The sequence below is a fragment of the Ischnura elegans genome, chromosome 7, assembly GCF_921293095.1.
Source record: "Ischnura elegans chromosome 7, ioIscEleg1.1, whole genome shotgun sequence".
Lineage (NCBI taxonomy): Eukaryota > Metazoa > Arthropoda > Insecta > Odonata > Coenagrionidae > Ischnura > Ischnura elegans.
Genome location: NC_060252.1, coordinates 105,697,168 through 105,721,491, shown reverse-complemented (window position 1 = coordinate 105,721,491; position 24,324 = coordinate 105,697,168). Strand labels below are relative to the sequence as shown.

The 24,324-nt window shown below is 38.8% G+C and overlaps 1 protein-coding gene across 1 annotated transcript in view; it reads right to left on the bottom strand.

Annotated features, from left to right (window-relative positions):
* Nucleotides 1-24,324, bottom strand: part of LOC124163063 (B-box type zinc finger protein ncl-1-like) — a 53,941-nt gene that overhangs the window by 11,569 nt on the left and 18,048 nt on the right. The window contains exons 6-13 of the mRNA XM_046539849.1: nucleotides 22,777-23,004; nucleotides 22,577-22,677; nucleotides 15,092-15,296; nucleotides 13,356-13,944; nucleotides 6,676-6,864; nucleotides 4,275-4,519; nucleotides 3,642-3,835; nucleotides 2,207-2,370 (exon numbers count right to left, since the gene is read on the bottom strand). Coding sequence (XP_046395805.1) covers nucleotides 2,207-2,370; nucleotides 3,642-3,835; nucleotides 4,275-4,519; nucleotides 6,676-6,864; nucleotides 13,356-13,944; nucleotides 15,092-15,296; nucleotides 22,577-22,677; nucleotides 22,777-23,004 — 1,915 coding nt within the window. The remainder of the gene's footprint in view (nucleotides 1-2,206; nucleotides 2,371-3,641; nucleotides 3,836-4,274; nucleotides 4,520-6,675; nucleotides 6,865-13,355; nucleotides 13,945-15,091; nucleotides 15,297-22,576; nucleotides 22,678-22,776; nucleotides 23,005-24,324) is intronic.

Genomic DNA, 24,324 nt, shown 5'->3' with positions numbered 1-24,324 from the left:
CTATCGAGAGTTGATAGAGCTTTCTGTGATATTTTTAGGCGGAGATACACAGAGAAAATTTAAAATTCGACCTCCAGGTGCCATGCACCAAGCTCGATGGATGGCGAGAGCAATTTATTCCCTAAAAATATCATTACTAAGTGATCAATTCAAAATTACGATCAAGGATAAGACAGCGCTGTTAGACGTTTGCCTGTTCATAGTGACATCCTATGTCAAGCCATGGCTCCAATGTATTTTGGCAGTAAAAGCACCTTACCAAGATTTGTGCTTTTTGAAGTCAATGAAGGCTTACGAAAAAATTGATAAAAGCATCTCAAAAGCAGCTTTACAGAAGATAATCCAGCATTTATGGTACTTGACTGATGAAATTTCTGTCTTGTCACTGTTTGACGATGATGTGGATCAAGAAACTAAAGGCAAAATGGTTGAAAATTTAACCAAAGAGAATTTATCAACTCATGGCAAACGTTACATCCCATCTAAGGAAGAACTTTGCGGTCCATTGTATGGTAAGTTAAATAAGTAAATATAGAAGTTGTTTCTTTAGTTTTCTGTTTAGATCACAATTTTGTGAACTGACTTTCTCTTGTTATATTTCAGAGAAAAACATCTACGACTTCATTTCAGTCAGAAGTAAGTCATTGTTCGATCGCCTCAAAATTGATGACAGTTTTCTACACGAATGTCCTGCTACGTGGTCAAGTAATGCTTCGTTTCAAGAAGCCAGAAAGAAGGTTTCAACGCTGAGGGCAGTCAACGATGCAGCTGAAAGAGCGGTCAAGTTGATCCAAGACTACCACGGTGTAATCACGGTGGAGGAGGAACAAAAGCAATTTTTGTTACGTTGCGTACAAGAACACCGCAAGATTTATCCTGACTGCAAAAAGCAAACTTTAAAAAGAAAATTTATAGAGTAATTTTATTTACTTGTCAAACAGTAAACACGATTTGGGCATATTGTTGTTTTATTTAATAAATAAGCATTAATTTCTGGAACCCTTCCATACTAACCCAGGACAAATTTTCATTTCTCATGTTTGGGATTAAGTCGGCACGTGTTATCATAATGTAATCGCAATAATATTTATTATGCGAGTTTTTTAGGCCAAACAGAAAAAAAGTAGAGGGTATGCGTATTTGATTTCGCGAAAAAAAAATTTTCCATTATGTCTTGGGACACCCTAACCTACATAGGTTAATACTTGTAGTTCCCCTGTGTTGCCAGGTGAATGTATAATCTTATAAATTAGTTATTTTCATTACGATTCAGCTACAATCATAAATTACTTAGGATATTATTTTCTACTGGAAAATATTTGAAGCAAATTCTTTTCAGGCTCTCCGTCAAAGTTCCGTGCTCCATCATCCTTGTGGAGGTTAAAATGGAAGACTTTTTATTCGTTATCAAGGCCGTTTATTCTGGTTGTGAGGTACCATTTTTATAATGTATGTCTCTCTTCCTTTATGAGGAATACTATTTTTACAGGAGCAAGGTTCTTACCGGAGAAAGGCTGGAGAAGTATATTCCATTATCGGGGAAATAAAGAGATAAACATTATTATCCACATCATTTCATTCCTAAAACTGTATAAATATGTGTTATCTTTCTCAACATATTTAGGTGAGGTATTGTTTCACTTGCGTGAATTCCCAAAAATGATACCCCAAAACGTGTACCTTAACCTTGGTTAGTTTTCGTGTTTCTTTCTCCATCGTGTTGAAAATTATGCCAAGATTTAAAAACACAGGCTCACCTATTACATGGTAGGTGTCTACGGCCATGATGACAATGGAAAAGTTTTAAAACCAATTAGGCAAATTAAAAAGCCTCATTCATCCCAATAGCTTTTTCAATCACAGTAACACTGCCCGATTGATAATTACTGCAGTTTTTTCAGTGTGGAGATAACAGTGTGATAAAAATGCAGCAGTACTGTCAGGTAACGTCACTCCTAAACAGCAAGAAATTTTGCCATTTTTGAAGAGGTACTTGAGTGCAGAACAGGAATTTGTCACGACTAAAATCTTTTTTTAGCTTTAACTTTCAAATGCAGCAATAAAAAATAATTTGGTGGATAACCCTATAAAATGAATTTTTTAAATGCAAGTTCTACTCTGAGGTCCCCAGGATGACTGAGCGACTTATGAGAACATAAAATTTTTAAGAATATACCAAGTAAATATACGAAGAACATATTCTTACCACTGATTGCAATATCTGAAGGTTCTCTCATGAAGTCGCTGCAGTCCAGCCAACGAACTAAATCTCCACTTTCTGATATCACAAACACAGTAGGTGAAACACTGTCAACTGCTACTATGTGACCCTGGGTAGTCACTGCCAGTCCAGCCACTATGTCTATGTATCTAGAAAAATTTTTGATGGCAAAAAATAAGTATCAATTACAGGACATAATTTAAAAATTTGCAATAAGAGAAATTTCAATTGGTAAAGAGACTGATATTTTCCCAAATGATTTATATCAGTAGTAAACATATTCTTGCTATCTTATTGATCAGTATCCATCACTTGGCAGAAGTAATCACTGGAAACATTCAAAAGGTGGGGGTTTTCAACGCCCGAAAGTGGTGTGATTTTGCAAAAGTTTTGGTATTTAACCCTGAAAAAGTACTATTTAAAGAAAACATATTGGATTTTAATTAAGTGCCTACCTAATACATAGTAGGCCTACCTATCAGAGTCGGAAACACCCAAAAAAGCAAGTTAAGTGAGAAAATATTGCACAAAATGTAGTTTGAGCTCCCCTTCCCACAAGACAGGATTGCAAGTTATGCTTTGCCATCAGCATTATACATCCAAATTGTTTAAATTCTGCTTATAATATGCTCTTTGAATGTGATACAATGGAAGAAAATCGCTATGCCCTTGACTTCAGCAATGAAAAGCTGCTTTAAAAACATGCCTTGTTTTTAATTATTCCCACAATAAAATGTCATGTCATTAGTTTCACAGAACATTGCTTACTTACACTTTGAAATAAATAACAACTCTAAAGAAAAAAGAATGGAAGACGATGAAAAATTGTATTTATATTACTGAAATTCTCAATAATAACAAAGTTCTGATACTCATGGGATAATCCTTGAATTTGTTTAATTCAATTAAGAGTTTAGCACGTCCCAAGTCATTAATTATACTCAAAAAGTTGAATGGTGCAACTGGATCAACTTCTTATGAATAACCAGCTCATTCAAACCACCAGAAGTGCATACCAGCTCATTTAAGCTACTCAGGCACTTCTGTGATTCATCTGATCATTCACTGGCAGATCTCAGGCAATGGGTTCTTTCAGCTGCACTTTGATCAGTTAACAGTTGATCATAACATCATGATCACTCAATGAGAGTGGGGATTTAAAACATTACTTTCATAGCATGTACAACAAAATACAGCACAAATTTTGGTGATTACAATAGAAAAATAATGGATCCGGGAATTAATAACATCTGCAAGGGACTTCATTTAGGACCAGGCTCAGTGACCAATAGAAGTGGGAACATGGTCAATGTGGGAAAGATAGATCAAGGTTCTACTGTAAAATTACATTATCTTTTGCTCCTGATCTTGTTAAACCATGCTTATCTGTAAAATTTACACATATCTACATTACTCTAACCTTATGGCAATTTTTTTGATGAAATGACCATTTTTCGTGAATATCTGCATGCGGGATCTCTCATTCCCTCGATCACAAACCACAAACTTCCCCGAATTTCTCATCACGGCAACTTTACGGGGGTACCACAGCTGACCTTCCTCCTTGCCAGGTATCCCAAATTGAAACTTGAAAGTGCCAGTCTTCTCAAATACCTGAAATAAGACAAACATTATAGCTGTTATCAGGAATGACAAGTTCATCAATCGATACTTTAAACCAATAGAAGCTGACCTAAATAATTCTTAATGCTACGGCATTCTTCTCTTTTAGAGCAAAGGACTGAAAACTCACTACAATTATCTCCTAGAGGGAAATTTCATGATGTATTAGTTAGCACCAATGAAACAATTCATGGAATAAGAAACAAACCTTCAACCAACACAAATTACAAATGACCCGAAGAAATTCAGTCTCTCCAGGTTTTCCAGAAAAGTGGCCACCCAGCATGTAATAAAAAAACATTTACCTGCAATCTGATATGTAATATTCATAGGATACTATTCCTTTGCTACAGCAGAGAGCGAACCCAAAAATGAGCTTGAAAGTCTTCTGACCTTAGCCATTATGCAGAGCACATTGAAGTGTTCTCACCTGGATCCTATGATTGTTGGTGTCGGCCACAATGATATCCTCCTCAATTCCCAAGCAAAAGCCATGGGGGGAGTTGAACTGGCCTTTACCGGGTCCTAACTGGCCAAACTTGCAGCGGATCTGCATGGGAGCCAATTTGGTGGTTGCTGAACGAGGCTGAGGGTAGGCACCACCGCTCCCAGTGCTACTGCCTCCAGCCCCAGCCACTCCTTGGCCCACACTGCTCCCATCGCCAAGAATCTCATCTGAAACACCATCATCAGCAACTTCATTCATGCCCAAGACACACACCATCCCCCAAATGCATGCAAAGCATGTTTACTTTTACAGAGAATTAGTCATTTCAGATCTTACTTCCACCAGTTTTGGGCGTTGAAACCCAGTATCAATGACAAAAGGAGTCAGCTCAGAAATAATAGGCTCAAAAACCAATTGGAACCATGTCCATTTGTTGAAAGTAGAGAGTTAACAATAAAAAAATGAAATAATACATCCATACACAATGAAAATACACCCATGCCTCGCTTAGTGCAAGGGATGCGTTCCTTGGGGTCTTTGCGCTAATTGAATTTCCATTATTTGAGACCATTTTAACATGGGGAAGTATCAAAGAAAAGCAATTGATCAATTTCAATTTCTCTTTTGAGTTCATGCTTTTCCTAGATAACTTCTTTTTCTATTAGAATTCCTATTTTCGGCCATTGTCCACTTGGTTTTTACTCCATATGGCTCCATCAAAATCACCTTCTACTGCCGAACAACTGCCACACTGTATTCTTGAGATGCAGAAGGCCTAAGACTGCTGTGAAGGAATGAAGCCCATATGTTTGAGACTCCCACTCAGACTTTTACATGTTGATACTATTGATACACAGCTCGGACAGAGCTCCATTTCTCCCCCGTAAATATAAATGTCCTTGACAGCTTTAGGGTGGACCCTTGACAGGGAAGTCAATTTTCCCAATAAACTATGATGGCAAAATGATATCTCAGCCTGTATTGCTTTCAAATAACTCATTTCCACCAACAAACTTAACTAATAACCTAAAGTAACTAATGTCATTCATTAAGAAGAAATTACTACGGTAGATTGGCTATCTGGACTCATGACAAGTAATGTTTTTGGCCATTGTGCAGCAATGGATTTTGACGAATATACAGTAAAATCTCAATTACAAAAAGCAGGATATTACTAAGTTTTCGATAATACAAAACGTTTTGAAATCAGGCTCGGTCCCCAGGAGCAATTGGCATTTGTTCATACAAAGTACGGCAAAAAATTTGTCAACAAAACTAGTTATTCCGGCAAAAGCAGCAAAAAAAAAAAACAATGCTTCTGACTGTGGTAAATCAAAGTGTGAAATCTTAAATGATAAAACAACTTTGGAGGGAAAGGGTTTGCCTAAACACTTACACTCAGATGGAAGAGGGAAACTTCAGCGGCTAGATATTGGCAAATCAAAAAGTCCTAGGTGCTTCAAGTATGTAAAACAGTTGCTCAGAAATATTAGAGGATCAGCTTCATGCCCTGGATGCAAAAATGGGGTCCCATAACAGGAAAATTCTTCTGTTTAATGAACAGTGCCCAACCCATCCATCCAATTCACACTTAAGGAATGTACAGTTAAATTTTTTCCGACAAACCGCACCATTGTATTTAGGAATAATTCACTCATTTAAGATGTATTATTGAAGAATGATTGTACAGAAACGCTCCACTCAATTCTTTGCTCAGTTTATAAACAAGAACTTCTGAGCTTCCACTGCATACCTCACTAAATACCTGAGATTATGAAGGAAACATCTGAAATTTTAGGTTCTGTTAAGGTTCTCCATCGCATGACGGCTGTGTCGGGCAATGGCAGTAAATACCTTAAAGGTAATACTAAAAACAGCTTATTTACAGCTTCACTTGCCTAGGAGCTAATGTACTTGTATTCTGGAAGGTAGGATGTTTTACCTACTGAAACACATGCTTTGTCACTGGTGTTGAGGAGTTCAATAATTTTGACATAATGGCAATCTTTAGTTCCGTAAATTTTTTCATGAGGTAACCATTTAAGTGTTTCTACACTAAATATTTCCCATCCTACACATTGAAAAATCATGTAATGCCATTGAAGTAACTCACTTGAAGTCATGGAAATCTTACACTACCAATTAATGAGAGAGTAATATTTTCCTTATTTTTATACTTCCTAATTTTTTTTAACAAGAGAAAACAAAAAAGTGGCACTTTGCCACTTCCTTTTCCAGAAGATAGTAAATATAATGCCTGCATTTTCTGAATCTTCAGATGACCAGTTTTATTGGCCATACATTCAATAGCATGAATAATGTATAGAGTTGACAGTATGTTCAAAATGAATCTCTCTTAACATGGATTTTAAACAACAGATACCTGGTTGAGAGAGTATTGGTGATGTGGAGGATGATATGGGTTGAAATGTTGCACCATTGAGGGGGCTCATGGAAGAATGTGCATTGGCCAGTAGTGCTGAGGGACCTGAATCCAAGGTTGGAGGTGAGACACGGCCAAGAGCCAGCGCTGCCCTGGCAGGGCCTCCATTCAGGGCCCCGTTGGCCACATCTGCAAAGGAAGGACAATGCACAAGGGTGACACCTTCCGTCAACTACAGGGAAAAGAATATCAATGACATTCCTACACGCACACATTAATGAGCTGAGGGCCCATGTAATGCTCAATGTGCTCTTTATTTCATACCATTTATTAAGGGGGACTTGGTTGCAAACTAGGATTTGGCATGCTTAGTCAAAAACGGATACAATAGCATGCGTTGGAAAGAAATAATGTCAGTACCTGCAACAACATTGGTACACAAAACTGTGAGCAAACTTGAATGATCACAAAAGTCCTTCCTTATGGATCTCGTAACACTTACTATCCCTCCTTTAGACTTAACAGTTAGTTACTTTTCATAGCCAAAAAATGATGAATATTACAGTTTAATTATTGCCATAATAAGAACAACAAATCCAGTGAGTTACAAACAATTAAAAAAAGAACCAAAGGCAATAAAATTTTGTTAAATGCTTGGTAAATATGTCGGTAAAGAAGCAGCCCCAAACAAAACTACCACATATGGACATGCAATTATAGCGGAACCACATTAGTGCACATATAGCCTGATGGGAGACCCATGCTAAAACGAGAATTTACAGGGGCAGCATCAATTGACCTATGATCAGCATGTAAAAAAATAATGCCAATATGAGCCCTTTTGGAGAAGACATCTGCCAATGCAAAAGATTCAATCTTTACAAAACATTCACTAATAGCACTTAGTCGCTGTAATTGCTAGTGATCTATTAAAAATGAAATTACCGTATAAGCTCGTGTAAGAGGCGCACCTTTTTTCCCAGATATCGCATCCGAAAATGGGGGTGCGCCTCTTACACAAACTTCTTATCTTCCCCCCCTCCCCTTCACCGGTTGCAAGTTCAAGGGGAACTGAGTGGCCTTGGTTTTCAGCGTGAGTCAGTCATCTGAAACCCTGGGTCAAAATCAAGCGGCAGGCAGGGGAGTTTCTCCCTTAGTGACGTATTTTTAAAATGCTCCTGTTTGAATTTTTTGCAAGCATCGCGCCGTCACGTCGGTACCCCAGAGGTGAACATTGAAAAGATCGCGCGGGGTGACTCGCTCCGGAGCGCGCGCTAAATTTATTGCCGCGAGTGGGCATCCTGCGGTATTTATACTGCATATAGTAATATTGGTGTCGAAACCTGCGGTTGAAAAAATTCGAACGAGTGTGCTCACTGTTGGACTTAATGGTGGATAGAAGAAATCGGAAATGCTTATAAATGAAGAGCGCTGAAGGAGAGGTCGAGGGGAAGAGGGCTCCCTCCCCTCCGTATTTAAAGCTACGAGCGAAGGAGCAAGGGAAGAACACGTCCGATCTTGCATGTGACGTCGTTGCCTTTAAAGCGAAGGGGCGAAGGCGCAGCAATGTGATATACGCAGTTTGCGTTGCCTGAGTTTCCATACCGTCTCGTCTTGTTTGAATGCGCTTATGCTACGCTTGTTTCTTCCGAAATTGTGCTTTTTGGACTATGTTGAATATTAATAGCCTTGTTTTAGCTATAAATCTTTGTGTCAATCAATTAGAGCTCAAAAAACTTAAATGCTGTAAGATATACGTCGCGTTAGGTCTAATTCTTTTTAGAACCTCGTGCGTGTCATACAATTGCTGAAAGATATCGAGATATCTTCGAGCTCAGAAGTGACTCACGTAGCATTTGACCTCCAGAAACTCGGGGAATTGAACCTGGTAGACCGAAAAAGGTCAGTTGGTGGAATGGGGTAGGGATGAAACACGTTTCCATTGTTCCCCTGTAACTTGATATTATCCTGTGGAGTCTCGGAAAGGATAAAAACGGCAGAGGAATTAGCTGATGGAGAGCCGAGTGTAGTTCCGTAGGGCCCCTTGCACACACACCGATTTTGGACGGCCGGTAAAATATTGGCGGATATTTTACCGGCGAAGCGATGCTTGCACACACGCCGGATTTTTACCGGTCAAACGATACGTTGCTAAGTTTTTGAGCCGGCGCCGGCGATCCACAGTGACAATAGCAGGCAGCTAAACGGCATTTTACCGGTGCCGGCGTGTGGTCGGTACGTGTGCAAGCTCCAATGCTCTCCCATTGTTCACCATTGGAATGTGGACGGCCGATATTTCACCGGCCGTCCAAAATCGGTGTGTGTGCAAGGGGCCTTAAATCTACGACGTGGTTATTATCCTACGGCGCTGAGGTTGCCCCGATTGTTGTTCAATCTCTTGGGAAAGCTCATGCCATTTGCCTGTCGTGTTTTGCCTTAAAATTTTCCACGGCTGCAGTTCTATTGCAATACTCCTGCGAGAGCTTTTAAACAAAATTGTTCGTGAGTAGGACAAGCAACGTAGAGCGATGTCGTATGCAAAGAGAGGATCGGAACTCTTTCTACTCCCTCTTATGCCGCCGCAGTTATCAAAATTTCCTTTTTCAAATAGTACTGAAAGAGGACATTTCGATAACTGTCGAAATTCCAGGCATACGTCTGCAACACCGCACGATAGGACAAAAAAAGTCGCAAAATTTTTTTTCTTTATAGCTTCGATCCTCAAAATAGGGGTGCGCCTCTTACACGTGTGCGCCTCTTACACAAGCTTATACGGTAGTATGGAGTGTTAAGTATTAATGGTACATTTTTAACTGCCATCCGATAGTTTTACAGTTAATTTTGAGGAAAAATTGGCTGCATTTCAAGTTTCCTATACTCAATTTTCTTTGTTACCTGGGTGGTAGAGAGTCCACTAATCTGTACCAAGTTGTCCTTCGCTATTTTTGTGGCTTGCGTTGGATTATTTAAGATAAAGAGCCTAAATATCAGCGATATTATTCAAAAAATGATTCTAGATAACATCTTTTATAAGATACTTGATTTTCAAACAACAACAGCTATTTCAGTGCTCATTGTTTGATTAGCAGATTATTTTTCTAAGTGGATAATACATAGAACCACATAAAATAGCAGCAAACATCACCTGCAGCAGGATTTTATGCTTCCGCTTCTTTCCGTTTTCCAAAACAAATGCAATACATTATTGCAAATGAGATTCGAAATGCAATTACATCTACATATCATAAACACTAACAACCAAAGGCAATGGTTAAGGCAACGAATAACCAACCATAGTTGAATTCTATGTGATGCTAATTAAAATAATGGAATGGTCAAGTAAATGCACAACATTTATAGATAAGTGTGGCTTGGTTGGGATAAAGAAAGGCATTGTGATAATTTTTGCACGTCTTGGAGTAAGTATGGAGCTAAAATACTGAAGGTTAGTTGTTTAGTAAGGACATGAATTGCCACAAAAACTTTAACTTTCTTTCAGCATTTAACCATAAGTTCCCTAGATGGAAGCACTTCCGTCTAAAAACCAACCTGGCTCCTTGAATGGTGTTGACAATAGGTTTCATGACCTTATACTCTCTCCCCAGTAATACAATAATTCCCATTACCAATGGTTTATTTGGGCACCAGGAGTATCGTTTATTGAGTTTCCACTGCACTGCCAATCCACTCCCACAGTCGCCTAACTTTGACAGTGCTAGGTTAAGAGCTGTAAACACATCCCTTATATTTCTTCACTTGCCCACTCTTTGCTGAGCCTATGATAGCCCAGTGTACCACATTTCCCTTGATAATGATGCTTGACAAAGATATGTGGTCAAGGCTAGAGAAAATAATCTGTCCAAATTAGTTTCCAAATGATGATACAATGCATTTTGTAGACCCTTCCCAATGATCTAATGATGGAACTTTCACACATGCTCTTCACCCAATGACATAAGCCAGGAGAGGCTCTCCTTGCAAAAGATCACTCTCAAAGATGGTGAACATGATGTCACTGCATAATGCAGGTAGCATTTAAAAACTTTTGATCACTAACATCTCGACTCATGGGTTATAAGGGCATATAGAATTTCACTACATTGACTATCATACAGTTATCTAGGAGTCTGCCAAGTTTCATTGAAATCAGGGAGTCACACTTTGTTAACTGTTTGATGAGTTTACAGCATCATCAAGAAGCAGCTTTAGGCGAGGGAACACAAGACGCCATGCACACCCATCATGTAAACAAAACATGCTTATGTAGAATGACATGCTTATGGGAAGCATAAAAATAAGTTTCCACTTTTTACAGCTGTTTAAATTTTTTCCAAGTTTACGGTACAAATGTACAGCAACAAATCATGAACTGGTTTCACAATTCAATGCAGCTCATAAATTTAGATTTTTTTTCATCACACATTTACAATGATAGATCCAACCAAGAAATGCATAAGGGGAATCATAAACTACAGTGGAACTTGGTTAGTACGTTCCTCGTTAGTACGTTTTCCTGCTTAGTACGGCGATTTCTCTCGGTCCCGGTACCATCCGAACAAAATACAGGTAAAAGTATTTGGTTAGTACGTTTGAAAAAATTTCGCTTTCATGGTTAGTACGCTCAATTGCTTGCCGTGACGCAACCCACAATTCGTTCTCTATTATCTTCTTAAGGGTCGTAAACCTCCGAATTCATGATTTAATTTATTATTATTAGCCATTGACATTCTTGCATTCATTCCACATCCCTTTTATCGAATGTGATTTATCCAAACGCATTTCTCAATTCTAGTGACGTGATGAATAATAAAATGCGGCCATTTATTAGGAATGTCTGACTAACTAAACTGCAGCCAATGAGAAGCCTCGATTTTCCCCACCCCGAGCTCCTCACCTTCTATTGCCCCTGCAGTGCCCACTGCGCACAAATTTCGCGAGTGGGCAATTGTTGCTATTGCACGAGTTATCATGATGAAGAAATGAGTCTTATCCAAATCCCACTTTATCTAAAGCAGTACTGCATAAACTCGACGTCTAAGCGGTTTAGGCTCTGGCTCTGGAGTACGTGCGTATTTACTTGACTACTGCTGCGGGAGCAGACGATGCTCTGGATCTCCACGCGAAGCTTAGCTTAAAAATACTTGATTTCGGCACGAAAGCAGACGATATTAGACTTTTTTAAAAGTATATTTCAACTGTATAATAAAAAATCTTCTTGTAATTACGTCGTAATCTAATAATATTGCGTGTTATTAATCGATATATCGATCGATATGATTTCATTCAAGAAGCGAATGTGCACGGCTGTCGCCGTAGTTAAAGGTTAATATAATTTTGTCCAATTTTTATGATGTTTAAAAACAACCCGTTGACGTACTCAGGGTTGTTGCTATATTCTCCGAGTATGCTGTGACAAAAAAGGAATGACTTAGCTTTTCTTGCCCTCTTTCTATAAATATATATAGGATAAATCACGGAAGATAGACGCCGTTTTCATGTAATTGTCTTCGGGAAATCTACGAAACATTGTGATTTTTATTCGCATGGTATTGTTTTTCAATGTAGCGCCCATTTTAAAGGTGAAAAGAGTTCAGGAAGGCGATCCTACGAGAACTACCGATAGTAGATGTAATTATGACGACTTTTCCACAGATTGCAGTTACCCCGACTGCTATTATTTACTTTCCTCGTTAGCACGTTTTCCTGGTTAGTACGTTCATTTTTTGTGGTCCCTTCAGAAACGTACTAAACAAGTTCCACTGTACTCACCCAGAGTTTACATAAAAAAATAAACCCAAAACATTCATCAAAATTGTATTTTCCACGAGTACCACGGGAGCACAGTTGGGTCAAACAATCACATTTACACTAATGTCGGCATCAAAATGATGTGTTGCTTTAATTTTCTAATCCATATCTGGGCTTCAGTGCATGCTAAAATATTGAATAATACATCATTCTAAACACAATTGTATTGTAAATTCTATTATATAGAAAAATTACAAATAAATTAATAAGTGTTTCTATCAGTTTTACTTTTTCTTTTGGGGTAAACTGTAGGACTAGATAATGTTTAAACATTTTTGTTAATTGACAACAGAATATGAGTTATAAAAATGTGCTAAAGCCATTTTCTTGATCTGCATTGTTTGCAACTTATTGTGGAAGATGAATGCTGTAGACAAAGTAGTTTTCTCTAGGTTAAGTTACACAGTTCATGAAGTTGACTAAACAGCTAATTTTACAATGCACAGAGTCATTTATTGCACTGGCAAGTCTACATTTCTGAATTTTTCATAAAACAAAAAATATAATAGAATTTACAATAAAATTATCTTTAGAATAATGTATTATTCATTATGTTAGCATGCAATGAAGCCCAGTAATACATAAGTCTTCTATTTAATATCTCATTACCCCAATTATGAACACCCAGGCTGAAATTTGCAGTAAAAAACATTTACACTAATTGAGATTTCCTATCACACCTAGTGAAAAAAGTACCAAACCCCCAAGGTAACTCTGTAAGTTTGAATGTCATTGCTGCCAAATGATAATTTCAGAGAAAATTTTATCCTAGGTTTAGGTATTTAGCTGTAAAGTCTATGCACTATCTATGTTACTCCTTCCATGCAATACCCTCGTTAAGTGCACACGATGGTTGATGGTTCCACACATACCTGGTGTGCCCAGAGACACGCTCCCCAGCTTGGCGAGTGCATGTAGATTGTTGATGGCATTGGTGGAATTGAGATCTCCCGAGAGGAGGTCGGCAAGGGAGAAGGAAGATGGGGTGGGGCTGGGGTTAGAGCTGGGAGCTGTGGGTGGCTGGACTGGAGGGACAGACGAACGGGCGACAGCACGCGCTGCCGCAACCTGTTCCCTCTGCACTGACTCGGCAGCAAGAGACGCCAGTTGCTGGAGGTTGTACTCCTGTATGCTGGTGAGCTGGAGGGGAGGGGGGGGAGCTGTTCCGGGGGGCGAGAGGGGTCCAGCCGGAGGGGGTGGAGGGGTGCTGAGGGGAGCCGTGGAGGGGGGCGGAGGCAGTGCAGAGGCTGGAGGTGGGGGCAGAGGAGGGGCGAGGGGAGGCGGCTGAGGCTGAGACGTGATTGGTGGGAATGGAGGCTCACCTTCGAAAGAGGACTGCGTGGAGGTTGGGAGGGAGGCTGGGCTTGGGTTGGGAGGGGACTGTTGGTCGGAGAGTGAAGGAGGTGGGCTCACTCCCTTGGGCGTCCCCGGCACCTCTCGCTTCAGGTTCCCAAAAGTAGCCTGGAACAAAAAAGAATACCCTTAAGGCCTGTTTACACGGTACATTAACACGTACGGGTTAGTGTCTAAATGTATGAAAATAATATGTTCATTCTAACCCCAAGTTGGAGTTTACCTACACAATTCGAAAATATGGATTGTTGTCGAACTCACCAAATATCAGCCATCGGTTCCGTGATTAGATAAAGCGGTTAAAACGACATGCGTCCCTCTTGAAAATCACCATAATCATTAGAAAGCCTTATCTAGTTTATTTTTTTCACTCCCTCTTCATCCAACCACTTGACTCTATCCTCCTTTCAACTTTGTCAAGATTTTCTTATGTTTATTTCCAACGTAAATTGATACTATTTGAATCATGTGTCTTCCTGTTCGCCTCTGATCTTCTTCTTACATTTACTACTAATCACACTTTAATGAATGCATTAATACGTGCAAAATCATGGAAATCATTCTCATCTTAAGATCTCTTCATTCACCTCTTAAGGCCTGTTTACACGGTATATTAACTCGTACGGGTTAATGTCTAAATGTATGAATGCGAGAATGAACGCCAAAATGCACCGTGTAACCACACAATTTGTGCGAATTCATGCACAGAAAAGAGAACCTGCTCTAATTTGGTTCATGCATTCGTACATGTTCCGTTCCAGTCCACAAAAATCATTCATGCAAACAGACATTAACTCGTATGTGTTTATGTATCGTGTAAACAGGCCTTTAGAAGCAAAAATTATGTCGAATTAAAATTACTGCCGGAAGGGTGGACAAGAGGAACTTGTCCCAACAGAAACCCCAGTGGGCTGTGGGCAATACCCACAATATACCATACAAGCAGGTGCACGCCTATTTTGAGCATAGGAGCTAAAGAAAAGAATTTGTGGCATTTTTTTTTAATCCTATCCATTCCATTTCAAACAAGATGATGCCAGGGTACGTTAAAAAAATGTGTTGCGGAGTTGCCTATATACCAGGTGGCTGATCTATTTTCCAGAAAAATATCATTAATTTAGATTGCATCTGGTCTCAAGCATTCCAGATTCTCTATCCTCTACTGTACAAACATTTTTTAAATTCTCCAGAAGCCCACATGCAGCCACCAATTGATAAAACTTCTTGATCATTCATTAGAAATATTCTCACATACCTTAGCTGCAGCTTCAAATTTCTTCATGTCAGTTTCAAATTCCAAAGAAACGTTTACATCTGGTTTAGGTGTGTTGTTGATTAGGTTCTTCAGCTGTGCACCAACTACTCCTTTCAGGGATAGGATTTCCACTGAGTTTCCATGCTCCAACAGTCTTGATGTAAACTTGCATGCATCTTCAATTTTATCCATGGTCTTCTCCACACTGATCAAGTAAACAGCCATTACAATTCTCCAATGCTGAACTGATTTTATAATACTTAAATCATTGAAGCATTCATAATATTAAAATCATTTGAGCACAACAAGGGCTGGGCAAAATAAAGGCAAAGAGGAGTATTTGAAATACAAAACACAGAATATGTACCTTTGACTTGGGTATTTGAAAAACAGACTACAAAATAGAATTTAATACACCTTTTAAAATACAAAATAATTTCTATGGAAACTAAAACATCTCAAAAAATATATATAATCTGCCTTGGCACGTTATGGATTGTTGCAAACATGAGGAAAATGATTCTAACGAAAACAAAGAAATCTCTGAAGCTTATGTAACAGAAGTGATATCAGAGCTACTTCAAGAGTATTATACATATGTATTTTTGATTTTAGAATGGGGAAATACAAAAAATCAGCAATTGAAATACAAAATACAAGATATATTTAGGTTGTGTATTTGATACACCATATTAAAATTAGAAATGTATTTCAAATACATATTTTAAGATACTTAAATTTGAAATACTGCCAAGCCCTAAGCACAACAAATAACAATTGAAAAATAAGCTCATTCAAAATTATTGCAAATATCTTAATATCAATCTATCAACTTTAATCTGTCTTTCAGACACTGATAAATGAAAGGATTATCTATTAACCCTTAGACTGCAGGAATGTTTTATACGTTCTACGTGCTGACTGAGGAAAAACGTTTTTAAATGTTTGACCATTGCTCGACTACCTTCTTCAGTTTCCCAACACTTTTATTGCTACCTGGGTGGAGCCCAAGAGCACTTTTCCACACTGAAGGGATTGCCATTGCATCGTAACTCTCCCTGACCCTCCCCAAAATACAAAATGTTTAAAAAAGTTCCTGCAACCTAAGGGTTAAAAGCAAGAATTAAAAAGTCCTTTCTATAAATTTTTCAAGGAAGAGACTAAACATATAAAACTGACATAATGTCAACCACATTACAACTACCTGATGTCAACTGTTAAGTCACAACTGAAGAAAAGATGGCTTATGGCAAGCATGCAAAAACTGATGTGCAGAACAATTACTGTGGCATTTAGATCTATGAGGCCTGAGAGAAATTCATGGCGAGTTGGGGTCAAAGGAGTACCGTATATGTCTGAATAGAGTCCCCCCTTTTTTTCCAAAAATGCCCAAGGTAAAAGTAAAGCGGGGGACAATAAAGTGGAACCTCGATAAAACGACACCCCACGGTGCACCAATAAACACTCGCTATAGCGAATTGTCGCTTTACCGGAGGTGGTGCAAATAATAGCCAATATACCTCATATTACTCCTTTATTTTTATTTTATCGCTTAGACGTGTTTGGTGCTTTTTTGGCCATGGTGTGTTCCATCAAATGCTTTCTATTCATGCAACTCATGGACGTGCGGGTATGGTGACGACTGCTTTCTGCCGCCCGAGGAACAAAAGAAGATCAAGCATTCGCAAATGCTAATGCCACAATATTTTCACCAAAATTAACTACAGTGGAACCTCGGTAAAACGACACCCCATGGTGCTCCAATAAACACTCGCTATAGCGAATTGTCGCTTTACCGGAGGTGGATCAAATAATAGCCAATGAGCCTATTGTCAACACTTATATACGAACAGGGTTGGTGTGGCGACTGAGATATTTCCTGTACAATAAGCGTATGCATAAATCCTGATGGAAGGCGATGTTTATTGCATCATATTATTTCCTTACCGTAATAACAAACTTAATTACAAGTAAACTTTATCCTATTGTCAACACTTATATATGAACAAGATTTGTTTGGGGACGAAGATAATTTTATCTGAGAAACTGAAGCATGAATTCAGACAGAAGGCGATATTTTTTGCATCACTAAATATTCTTACCTTAAAAGCAAACTAGCCGTTCAAATTATAAGCCCCGTACTGAATGAAAATCATTGCATTGTCAATCATTTTTCCGATGCACAACTGACCAAGCCACACTTTTCTTCGCACTGACAGCACTTACGTGATCAATCCATTAATACGGTATTTGTTTACTGAAAATTCCAAGAATTATTGATAATGCTGTATCGCGGTTGTATCCTTCATCCAATGTTTCCATTGGTTTTTGTTTGGTTATGGTAATTGTTACCTGTTCGTTTCGTTGAAGGTAGGCGATAAATCGTATCGCATTTGTTTCCGCAGACGAAAATAGTAGAAGGTGGCGGAATGACCTTGCCTCGGAAAACTTTCTCTTTTATCAAGTGCATTTATCTGCATTATTGATGTAAAAAATTTGCTAATCATGCAAAATAATGTTATTATAACAGCTGTTGTTTCACAATAATAAAGTAATAATAGGAATGTTCTGCTCGCGATGTTATTGCTATAATGTATTGAGTGCATGCACTGCAGTATGAACGATTTCAATCAAAATTAGCTATGGTACAAAAGATATTAACTTGAAAGTTCTTCGCGAAATATATTACGCAAATATGCAGATGTCAATTCAGTAATATATAAGTAAGCTGCAAGACACAGCAGGTAATATAAGACGCATGGGAAATAATATGTAACAATATATTGTATGCTTTTCATTTCATATATGAAATGAAAAGCATATTTATTTGATGAACCCTATGGACAACAAATCTAATAAGTATCAATTTGTTACTTTAAAATTCTCAATTCTCTCATGACTGTGAAATATTAAAAAGGATGTAGAAGTTTTGAAATAAAATTAAAGCGCACCATTAACTTTTTACAGACGCCCTTGCCAACAGCACATTACCTGCATCTAGAATAGGTAACGAAGTATAATTTGCAAAATTCCTCATAAATTATAAAATTAACTTAAGAAAATGTACAACATTAATAAACAAAATATATTATTCAAATAAACTTGTGTGAGACAATAAATATGCCGTTATTTCAATCCCCCACGGCTTGGGAACTCACTTAGACTCGATCACAAAATAAAATAGTAATTAAACATTTGATTTCAACGAAAATTATTCAAATAAACTTGTGTGAGACAATAAATATGCCGTTATTTCAATCCCCCACGGCTTGGGAACTCACTTAGACTCAATCACAAAATAAAATAGTAATTAAACATTTGATTTCAACGAAAATTAATTTAAAAAAGAGTCAAGCGTTGCTTGCTTCAATTTTCTTTCCGTTGCACGCATTACATACTTCTCAACAGCAGCCAACGAACCAAGATCGTCTGCTGAGGCACTGCTTGCCCTGTACACGTCATTGATTACGTCAAGGGCCTTTAATACATCATATTTTGGTGGAAGAGCAACAGCACTGTCCTCCAGATCCTCTGAATCAGAGCTCGATTCAACATGTACATCGTCATTGCGCACGGTATTTAATATGGCATCGTCAGTCATTTCCTCACGAGTGGGGGCAGAGTCATCAGCTTCTACAAAACTACTATAATTACACGAACCGAAATGAGTTTCTATCGATTCCCAACCTTCAGGGTCCTCCAAATTATTATCAAGCTCGATTTCATCGTCTTGATGAGCTGAAAAACCAGCATGTTTAAAGCACGAGGCTATTGCATCAGCTGATATTTTATCCCAGCTACAAACAACAGCACGCATCGCATCCAAAATATTCCACTTCATCCTTTTGAAGTTTTTTAGTTCCAGTTGCCTGACTACAAAATTCACAAGCAAAGTTCTATAATGATGCTTCCACAATTTTATTATTCCTTGGTCGAGTGGCTGCAGTACGCTAGTTGCATTAGGTGGCAAAAAAACAAGTTCTGTATTCCTAAGGTCGATTTTTGGGTGGGCCGGGCAGTTATCCACAAATAAGACGACCTTCCTATTTTTACCTCCTATTCTTGCGCCGAACGCCCTTAGCCACTGAGCAAAAAGTCCGGAAGTCATCCATGCTTTGGAATTATTCTCATATGTGCATGGAAGATTCTTGATCCCTCTAAAACAACGAGGCCGACCCCACTTCCCAATAACCATTGGTTTACTTTTATCTGATCCGTCCATATTAGTACACAGAAGAACTGTTAATCGCTCCTTGCTCCTCTTGCCAACTTTGCAAGAATCACCCCTTACTGCAAGGGTTTTGTCAGGGAGTAGATTATAAAACAGTGCAGTTTCATCGGCGTTATATACATCTCGCGGGGAATACTTCTTGAGATATTCCACTAGTATTGGAGTCCAGTCTTCCATGGCTTCGGGATTCACAGCGCATGCTTCGCCACTAATTTTATGAAGAGATATACCCTTTCGCGCTTTAAATCTGCTCAGCCAACCTTCCGAGCACTTGAAGTTTTCTATTCTTAATCTGTCGCTAAAATACTCCGCCTTAGCCTTAAGCATAGGCCCATTCACGGGAGTTCCTGAAGATCGAATATGGCAAAACCATTCAAACAAAGCGTCTTCCAACACTTTATGGTCACCATTCCTCAAGCGCTTCTGGTGCAATGGTTTGCCCTCCCGCAATACGGCAGACCTAATCTTATCTTTGTTTTTTAAAATGGTGAACAGCGAAGAGGAAGATAAATTATTTCTCCTGGCCACTTCACTTTTGGACAGTGCGCCACTCTCGCACTGATCTATTATTTTGATTTTATCACTTAGATTAAGTGTTTTCCGCGTTTGAGCCATGGTGTCTGCCTTTCAAATCCTCTCTCCTTACGCGACTCACTGACGTGCGGGTGTGATGTCGACTGCCTCCTACCCGCCAAAATCATGGTCGCTATAAGAGATTCCGCTTTCACCCCTCAAACGCCGACCCTCAAACACAACTCTGGGCACAGTGCACTCACTAGGGGAAATATGGAACTAACTGCGCTGTCGGCGGCGGTATATGCTTTCGCACTGCGCCCAAAGTTGTGTTTGAGGGGAGGGGTTTGAGGGGTAAAAGCGGAACCTCACGCAAAAATCCCGAGCCGGAGATAGCAACCAGTATATAAGGGGCATGGCCAAAATATTTTCACCAAAATTAACTACTTCTTTATCGAACGATAGTTTACCAGATAAATTTGAGACGGAGCACTCCATTAACTTCATTTCTAACAGATCGCTAGCAATTACAGAGATTAAGGAGAAGTTTTTCCGGTGGCGAAACCCTCGCTATGGCGAGAGCCAACACCAAAGGGGCCTCGTAAAAGCGGATTTCTTTTACATGCTAATCACAGGGTCAGTTGACGGTGCATCCGCGAACTCTCGTAATAGCGGGGGTGTCGCAATAGCCCGTACTCGCTTTACCGAGGTTCCACTGTACTTATTTATCGAACGACAGTTTACCACATAAATTTGAGACTGAGCACTCCATTAACTTCATTTCTGACAGATCGCTAGCAATTACAGAGATTAAGGAGTCTTGGTGTAAGTTTTTCCGGCGGTGAAACCCTCGCTATGGCGAGAGCCAACACCAAAAGGGCCTCGTAAAAACGAAATTTTTAACATGCTTATAATAGGATCAATTGACGGTGCATCGGCTATCTCTCGTAATAGCAGGGGTCTCGCTATAGCCCGTACTCGCTTTAACAAGGTTCCACTGTATATAAACGCATTTTTTTAACTTTTCCCGAGACTGAAGCCTAAAAATTAGGGGGGGGACTATATTCGGAGAAATGCTGGAATGCGAGTCCAAATTATATATTTTACTAATCAGCAAAGTTTGAAATTAATGGGTCGAACATTCTAAAGCAACAATTCCAGTCTAGGCATTGAAGATAGAGGCCACATAAATATTTTGGCCTCATCCATGCTGGCGACGCTCTTGCGTGAGCAAACAATAACCACGAAAAACATAAATTACCTATTCTAATCACAGGTTTGATGCACCAAGTCCTAACAGTTACAATTGATTAGACGTGACATAAAAAGATATTTACAAAGAATTCTCCGTTGCAATTTTCTGAGTCCCACTGCATTGAAATGATACCAGGCATTTATGTTTGTTTAAGCACATATTGTCCATTAACAGCCAGCAGATTGCTATGCTGGCTTTTGGATGTGCAAAAACTAGAGATGGGTCGGTTCCTGTATCTGGTTCTTGGTAATGCCAGTTATTGGCCTGTGGAGCTGGAATCACAAACCGATAGCATAGTCGCTACTTTGGAACCGGCTTGGAAGGGTGGCAATGATTTGAATTTGGCACCCTAAGCCAAAATGTTCTGCATCATATTCAAGGCCAAGGCTATTGTCCTGCTTGAGATTCTTTCAATTTTCATTCATAACTTAAAACACTGTATTAAAAGAGAGCATTATCAGCAAATCTTTAAAACTGTTTCATATGTTCAATCTACTTTTTGATGCTGTAATCGTTGCTATATAATGATGTCATCGAAACGCAATGAAGGCCACCACACACCTAAGCAGCCACGGTACACGGCAAAATAACAATGTGAGTTCGGTGCGTTCAGTCTGCAATTTTTAAATGAAAACCTGTAGAAATAACCAGTGGCTGCCTGATGAAATTTGAAATTTTGGTCGATCATGCATTCTTTAACAACGTGTTATTTTAACTTTTTTACTAGGCAAATAAAATTATGGGGACAATCTTAAGCTTTTTTTACAGAGCTTTCCTGCTAATATACATCTTTAGTGAAATTGTTTTCATTCACTTCCTGTGGCACTTCATTCAAATTTGACATTAATTCAAATAATAAGAGTTCAATCTTGGAACCGAGTACCTAGAATTGAGAACCAATGGGGGAGAACCAGACCAATACCGAGAACCAAAAAATCAAACACTAAAAATCACAACCAGGCAATAAATTAGCCCAACTTTTGAGAGACAACTTCAAGATTCTCGATGTTTAAAATAAAATTGGAATAAATAAGGATACTTTACATAAAATTAAATTTAAAAATAATAAATTATATTAAATCTTAGAAAATTCCTGAAAACAGTCTTGGCAGTCTTCTCCCACCAAAATCTCAGAATTCAGTAAATTTTATTTTGTCTTCTATCATCTAAAAGATGGCCATGGTCACAATAACATATACATATGTATTTTCATACAAACACAGATTTCCTAGGTCCCAAAACTTCATAAAAAAGTAATTTTTCCAAAATGTGCTGAAAACAAGTTTCTAATCACAAGAATTATTAAGTTCTTAAAAAAAATATTAATCTTAGGTTAGATGGGGAAAAGAACTGGAAATTGGAAAAGGCTAGAAATGAATCAAAAACTAAGCAACCAGATTGTGAGCACCACAATCTGGACTAATTAACTCAGTGAAAAAGACCTTCAACCAACCATTCTGATTTGAATAGTTACATTATAACTTACTTGTGAAATGTATCCATTATTTTCAGCTCTCTTTTGGAGTGAAGAGACTCCAAATCATTCAAAACTTTATCCCTGCATTTCTCCAAAATGGCCTTATAGCTCTGAGAACATGAATGGACACAAGCGTGGATTAAAATTACATTGGAAGGCATGGAATTCTACAGACAAAAAAAAATTAATTTCATTCTGAAAAAGAATACCTGAAAAGTTTCTTGGATGAATGCACGAGCATTGTCATGCTGCAACTGGAGTTCTCCGAGGGCATTCTCTAGCAGTGTTGACGCCTCCTCGCACAGCCCCACCTGTGCCTTGCTCTGCGCCATCAAGGAGACCAGCTCCTCTCGCAGGCGACCTTCTACTTCGCTAGCCCTCTCCCAGTCGTGGGAAGACCCACTGTGCTCCACAACGCACTCCTTGCACATCAACACCTAAAAATGAACAAATACACAATGCATTCATTACCTCCCATCATAGGGTGGTTTCCTATTATTTTTTTGTTGCCTAAATCGAAAGATTATTACTCCTGAAGTGCACATTTTACGCTCTTAGATTTTCGAATGACTATATCTATTTTTCACAATTTAACGAAAAGTGAAAATTTTCAAGCACGCGAAAATGCGACGGCTAAGTAGGAATGATGGGAAAAGTCCGTGTGACATATTTCTGGTTCCAGCTGTCGGCGTGTGAGGTGACCTTGGGGCGAGGCTTGAGCGCTGATACGACGACGGCTGCTAGCAGGTAGCGCTTGGCTTAAATAAGGATTATTATTCCCCTATCAAACGAAGGAAACTTTCCGAACTTAGGTATTTATAATGTGTGATTATTAAGAGATGTTTCCCTGAGCTCTGTGCCTCATGTGAATTGGTAATCTCAGACGATGTAAAACTCCGATCTACTCGTATAGAAACTAGGTCCCTATGACATCACGTGGAATGGAATCGCATGGCCCAATCTGGCCTTTTTCAAATGATGTTAAAATTGACCGTTGCCATTCGTCTAAACTTGGATTTCTATAACCAAATAATTTGTATATTATGAATACACTAATGGTGGGTAACGAATCACAATCAACGCATTTCGTTTTCTTTGATGAAGTACACTACCCTATTCTCCATTCTTTGCTTAGAAATGGTCACCCTCTCTACAGCAAAAACCTTGCAATAAAATGTTTGTGATCCTAATACGTTTGTGATAAAAAGATTAGACTGCTATTTAAAAAAAGAAATTTGTGTCATGCTAACACTTGTCTTCGGTTAACTTGACAATTCAATCAAAATGTGGACGAAGTATTTGGCCGTTCCAAAGTGAAACGAATGAAAACTCAGATGTTAATGCTTCCCTAATTGACAGCTGCATTCAGAAAATTTATTGTGTACTTACACAGGACATTATCTATGAAGATTATCACTAGTGATGGGTCGGTTCGATTCCTCGATTCTCGGCCAAAAACCGGAATCGAAAACGAGTACTTGCCAAGACGAAAAATCGATTCCGATTCCAGCAGTACTTCAAACAACAAAATATACGACCGCATTTCCAATAGTCATTTGAATTTTCGCGCCACGTAATCGTAATAACAAAACACATATCTTCTTGGGATGTGCGAGTACTCGAAAATTCAAGTCGATCGAGTAGTTGGTACTCGACTCGAGCGTTTCGAGTAGCATTACGGATGTCGAGTCGAGTAGTTAAGGTTACAGAGCTTTCGAGGCTAGTAGGTCCAGCAATCTGCCGACAGGAAGCGCTAT